General features: G+C 43.1%; 1 protein-coding gene across 1 annotated transcript in view; it reads left to right on the top strand.

The window, feature by feature from the left end:
- LOC147446518 (protein SUPPRESSOR OF K(+) TRANSPORT GROWTH DEFECT 1-like) overlaps nucleotides 1-450 on the top strand; it is a 27,114-nt gene extending 26,664 nt beyond the window's left edge. Inside the window, exon 8 of the mRNA XM_086525740.1 lies at nucleotides 71-450. Coding sequence (XP_086381866.1) covers nucleotides 71-196 — 126 coding nt within the window. The 3' untranslated portion in view covers nucleotides 197-450. The remainder of the gene's footprint in view (nucleotides 1-70) is intronic.
- The last annotated feature ends 6,093 nt before the right edge of the window (nucleotides 451-6,543 follow it).

Below are 6,543 nucleotides of genomic sequence, written 5' to 3'. Positions count from 1 at the left end.
CCACTTGAATTCTTCAGCGGGAGCTGTTCTACACAAGCATATGGCTAAAATTCAATATGGTTTTGTTCAGATTTTACCTCCCCCCATTGCTAAAACGGATTTTGACAAGGTGTTATCAAGGCAAAAGCCAACTGTTAGCAAGGACGACCTCGAGATCCATGAGAGGTTCACCAGGGAGTTTGGAGAAGAGGGGTAACCCTGCCATTTGATTGGGTGCGGTTATTGGAAAGCTGTACTATATTTTATTTAAGGGCCTTGCCTTGCCTTTGCCTGGCGTAATGGTTTGGCGCAACAGTCTAGCCAGTTCTCTTTTTGGAATTCCACATCCATGTTTAGTAGCCAAGCATGGGCACATATATACAAGTTGTTTCCCCTGGAGGCTCATAGAGAGTTTGTAATAAAAACATCCTTTGCTCGTCATTTTTTAAAAATTTCTACTGATGCACGCAACTTTTCTGAGGTTTGTAATTATCTTTCTTCTTGGACTCTATGCTTGCGGAGATTGTTTCTTTGGGTAGTAGCCCAAAAATCTAAGCAGCAACTGACACTCAAAAAGGTATGGTCGGGGGTTCGAGCCTTGCGGCTGAGGTGCAGATAGATACATGAAGTGTGGTTGTAATCAAGTGAGGTATACTACTCGTCATGTGCAAATTTCTGCTCTGTTCGCTGGAAGGGCTAATGTTTTGTTGCATGAATGTCTGATTTGTCATGTTTTGCACTGCTGAGGGAGTGTTCCTTGGGGACTTTAAGAATTGAGCTAGTACTGCAGGGTGGTGGATAATGCATGCCTTCCTTGCCAGTAGGGGGTACCAGCTGGACGAAATCGGTAAATGGTGGTATTAGTTTGAAATGGAAGGGTTAAGAGGTGGATATAGGGACGCCCTTTCCCTTTTTGAATTCTCTTTCTGTTTGTATATCCCCCCCTCCCCCCCCACCTCAGGGCGTTGGCATCCAGGACCTCTTGATGACAATAATAACAAGTAGCACAACCTTAAAGTTTGATACTCTTAGCCAACCTAGGAGAGGAAATGTGGCAATTTGCAATGCTATAGGCCATAGCTCCCACGATGAGTTGTTCAAGAGCTACTTCCAAATAGGAAACTATCGTGAGCAAAGCTTGCTGATTAACAAGAGTGACCAAGGCTTCCTCTTGACTAACCTTTGCAAACACTTGCAACCACATCTTCCATTTGTTTAAATGGCACTTAGATCAAGCTGCAACTCGAGCTCCTTATTGACTGTATCACTAGAACTACAATGTTCAATAGTCTAGGCACCTTGTAGAAGATGGGAGCCTATGCACTTAGCCAATTATGACAACCCTGTATAGTGCAACACATTACTCAACTGCCTCTCTGGGAAGGAGGGGACTCAATTCTTCTCTTTCCCAATGATTTCCTTGTTTAGATGCCCTTAACTTCCTCCTTAACTTCCTCCTAGCATGGTGAGCACAAGGGGAAGGGCCAAGTCAAATTTCCCCGTTCCCACGGACGTCCCTCTTGCTAAATATTTACCTAAGAATTAGGTGGCCTATGCTCAAAAATCTAGATCTTGTTATCATATATGAGGTAGGGATGTGTGGATGCACACTTATGATCATCAAGGCATATTTTCCTACTTATATATATGCCCATCATTTTAGGGCTATCCATTTGCACATTAGGCAAGACACTATGTTGTGTGCCTTGAGCTACTTCATCTTCTCCAAGCTGTGTGCACGTCCTTGCAACCACAATTTCAACAATTGGTATGAGAGCAGGTCACATCCTCCTGAACTGTCACCAACAACCCCCCGGCTCACTTTCTTAGATTTTTGTCAGCTTTGGCAAGCGTCAACACGTCAACTAATACTTTACAATAACTCATAGAGCTAGTTGAGATTAAAAATTTCATTTGAACTCCTTTCAATCTCCGTTTCCACTACAAGTAATATTGCACAGGTAGTTGAGAATTGTTGGTGGGGCAAATTATCCGGGACATGCCCCTCAAGAGTGTGCAATGAATCAGAAATGGTGTATATTTACATAGCCAACACCCATAATACAGTGGAATGTTATTACAATGGTCGTGGCCGTAGGAGTCGAGATTCTTCTACATGGTAGTCACAACAGTTAGGGCATGGACAAGAGCCTGCGGTGGCGATGGCACATGCTCATGCATTAGAGGCGTCTTTTCAAGGATAAGCCAGTGGACGGGGTCAAGGAGGGGGACGCGGTTGCGGAAGAGGTGGTCGAGATCCTAATCGACCCAAGACCTGCCTTTTCTATTTGGGAGATGGGCATTGGCGGTCCGAATGTTCAGAGGCTATGGAGGATGATCGGAAGAAACAAGAACGTGCTGCTGAGAAGCAGCCGAGTGTGGCTATGGTTCAGATTGAGGGGCTGGACGAATCAGACCCAGTGGTTTCGCTGATTACCCGTTCTGGGTATCGACAGCCGATGTTAAGCTCCCAGATTGGGCAACTCAAAAAGATGTACATAAAAAGACTGTAACTTGGATGCCACATTCACTACCATCATTGCAATCATCAGGACCATCAGCCTCCTCTCCGGAAAAGAAACAGAGGAAAGTCCAAAACAAGGCAAATACCATGGAGAGTATAATTGGGATTCAGTTTGGAAAGAGGTTCTAAAATCACCATTACAAGTACGATTGGGATCGTTATTGAAATTGGTTCTGAATTTTCATAACGCTTTGCTAAGTCAGAAGTTCAAAGCAACGAATGGGATGGAAGTTGATATTGCGGTAGCTGAGGGTGAGCGGGATGATTCAGTCCCGTTGTCGGCAACTAGAATTATGGATACACGCATTCCGAAGCTTTTAGTAAGATATCATGGCACATATATCGACAAAGTCCTATTAGATGGAGGTGCGGGAGTGAATATTATTACTCAAGCGTCTTGTGAGCTCTTTGGCCTTAGTGATTGGGAACCTGCACCCTTTGTAGTTCACATTGCATATCAGAGAAGAATATAGCCAGTAGGATTACTCCGAGGCATTGTACTGGATGTGGCTGGGTTGTCTTTTGCCGTTTCCTTAGTAGTCTTAAATATTGAGGATCATAGTTAAGATTATCATATTATTTTGGGGAGACCATGGTTACGTCAAGCCAGGGTAAAGCATAATTGGGAGGCAAACATGCTGACAGTTAAAAAGGGTCGCAGGAAAGTTCAGGTGATGTGGGGAACATGCAGACAACCAGTTCAGGCACCATGGCCCGTGATAGCAGAGATAGTGAATATGGTGGAAGGATTAGAAGAGGATGAAGAGAAGCAATTCCTGAAGGCTAACCCGGATTTAGTTTCTCTTTCTATGATTTCGGAGGGAAAATCTTTAGGGGACCCATGAATAATAGAGTCAGGGGGGCAAGAAAGAGTCTTGCCTATTCCCGAACCATTGGAGGAAATTATTAGGCAAGAACGTAAGTTTGAAGCAGAGATGAGTAAAGTAACAAGGGTAAAGAAAGATGAACTGGAGACGGTCTTTCTAGGAGCTCAAGCGGAGTCTCAGCCCATTCATATTAATAAACAGCTTAAGGCAAGTTTTTGAGGAACTTGATTAATTTGTTAACAGAATTCAAGGATGTTTGTGCAGGGGAGTATGCAGACATGAAAGGATTGGATCCAAAATTTTATCAGCATAAAATTCATTTAAAACCAGATGCAGTGCCAGTGAAGCAACACTCATATAGGATGAATCCGAATGTGGCGAAGCAAGTCAAGGTGGAAATTGATCGCCTGTTGTAGGTGGATTTTATTACCCTTATTGACAATCCCGAACGGATTTCTCCTATTGTGGTGGTACCAAAGAAAAACAAGTAGATTCGCATCTGTGTGGATTATAGGAAGCTGAATGCAGCTACTAATCCACATCCTTTTCCGCTTCCATTTCTCAATTCTATTTTGGATAATGTGGCAGGGCACGAGATGTATTCTTTTCTGGATGGGTTCAGTGGATATAATTAAATTTGGATAGCTGTAGATGATCAGGCTAAATCAACTTTTATTACAGCATGGGGCGTTTTTGTATGCACACTAATGTGGTTTGGATTACGGAATGCATCCTCAACTTTTCAAAGGGATATGTTTCAAATTTTTGGTCCCTATTTGACAGATTTTATGTGACTCTTTTTCGATGATCTCAGTGTCTTTGGAGCGTAATTAGAGCATTTGAAGCAGTTGTGGTTATGTTTTATGAAATTTAGAGAGGTGAAATTTAGTTTGTATCCTCTAAAATGTGCATTCGCAGTGTGAAGTGGGAGATTATTGGGTCATGTAATTTATGAGGATGGCATTTTAGTGGATCCGGATAAAATAGCAGCAAGTATGGAAGCTCCTCCGCCGCTGAATTCGAAGCAGTGTGCAGTATTTCTGGGCCAAGCTCGTTGGCATGGGAGGCATTTGATGTTTGTCGCGCATTTGGCAATCCCTATTAATCAAGCAGTGCATGCCAAAGTTTTTGAATGGACACATGAATGTGATTTGGCCTTTAGGAGATTAAAAATTTAGATGTTCAAAGCTCCGATCATGATCCCTCCTAATTGGGGTCAGGATTTTCATGTTTTTGTGGATGCTTCTGACAAAGCTATTGGAAGTGTGCTGATGCAGGAACAAACTCAAGGGTGGTTTTGGCATGTCTATTATGCCAGCAGAAGATTATCATCTGTAGAACAAAATTATTCAATAAGAGAAAGAGAATGTTTATGGATGATTTACTTGGTGAAAAAGTTTTGTCATTATCTGTTGGGCCGGCTGTTTTTCTTTCATGTGGATCATTCGACTCTTTTTTACTTGGTGTGCCAATAGAATTTGACAGGAAGATTAGCTCGATGGGTGCTTTTGTTACAAGAGTTTGATTTTGAGGTAATACATCATCCCGGAGTCTAGCATGTGGTTGCTGATTACCTGTCCCGGCTAGATTCTGGCGAGCCGTCGACGGGGGTTGCTGATGAATTTTCGGACGCGTCTCTCTTTTTGACAGGAGTAGTTTCGGAGGAACTTACAATTACGCAACCAACTAGGATGATTCCCAGCATTCCCTAGACCTGGTATGAGGAGATGTTCCATTTTCTTGACAGTGGAGAAATCCCTTCATTCTTGTCCAGACATCAACGGCGCCGGAATTTTGAGATTATCATGGGGAAGTTGTATTATCACACAGTTGAGGATGTCCTGCTTCTAAGATGTGTCCTACCACAGGAACAAGGATCTGTTATGGAGGAGGTTCATACAAGCATTGCAAGGGACCACTTTGCAGCTTTGATCACGGCAAGGAAAGTGCTACATTCTGGATTATGGTGGCCAACATTGTTTCAAGACGCGAGGGATTCTGTACAACATTGTGATGTGTGTCATCGATTGGGGCAACCTACTAAAATGTCCAGAATGCCTTTACAGCCAGTATTACCCTTGGAGCCTTTTCAGAAATGGGGATTGGATTTTATTGGGCCTTTTAAACCAGTAGCAGCTAACACTGGTAATAGGTATATTTTGACGGCCACGAATTATGAAACTAAATGGGTGGAAGCATGGCCTTTGAAAGATAATACAACGGTTTCTGTTACTGGGTGCTTATATAAGGATATTTTTTCTAGATATGGCTATCCTATTGAGTTGGGTAGTGATTGGGGTAGCCATTTCTTGAATAAGGTGATGGAGCGAATGTTACAATTTTATTTTGTGTTACAGAGGAAATCTTCTCCATATTACCCTCAGGCGAATGGGCAGACTGAATCAACTAATAAGCAATTGGTTCACATCTTGACAAAGCTAGTTAATCTGCATCGAACGGATTGGGATGTCAAACTTTCTTCCACATTATGGGCCTATCGTACAACATTAAAGTGGCCACATGACTAACTCCTTTCAAATTGGCATTTGGAATGGAGGCAATCATCCCGGTGGAGCATGTGGTTCTGAGTTTGCGGGTGCTCATTGCGGATAGGCTTCTTCCGGAAGATTCCATTGTTTATTGTTTGGATGTTTTGCATGAATTAGATGAAGAGCCATTGCGCAGTTTTGTGGTGTTGCAAGATCTACAATCCCGGCGGAAGAAATGGCTGGATCGCCCTAAAGCTCGGCAATTTTTCCGGGGCCAGTTAGTTCTTGTATTTAATTTTTGCCTTGGGAAGATGCCTGGGAAGCTAAAATTACGGTAGTCTGGGCCGTTCTGGATTTTTAAGTCATGTGGACTACCTCCTTTTATTTGGTTGACTTGCGAGGAGAGGTGATTTCTGTGCCGGTGAATGGGTTTCGACTGCGCCATTATTTTTCACCTACCTCGATTCAGTGCCCCTTTGCTGTGGTACAAGAGCCGGAAGCCGCCTTAATCATGATTGGGGATCATTTAACATGCAATTTCAAAAAGTGGAAAAAGGGCTATGATGGTTGCGACACGGTGGCACGCCCTATTTTGAGAACTCTTTGTGAGTGATTTCGTGCATGCAGTAGATACCTTATACTTTGTTTACGCTATTTGTAGGGCTTTCGCAAGGTTTCGCTTCTGCGTTCTTCTTTCCTTCTGCGTGCCTTTGCCACCATGATG

This window comes from Adiantum capillus-veneris, chromosome 12, assembly GCF_014529385.1.
Source record: "Adiantum capillus-veneris isolate H3 chromosome 12, ASM1452938v2, whole genome shotgun sequence".
Classification (NCBI taxonomy): domain Eukaryota; kingdom Viridiplantae; phylum Streptophyta; class Polypodiopsida; order Polypodiales; family Pteridaceae; genus Adiantum; species Adiantum capillus-veneris.
The sequence above is the reverse complement of the archived record's forward strand: the minus strand, read 5'-3'. Positions and strand labels throughout refer to the sequence as shown.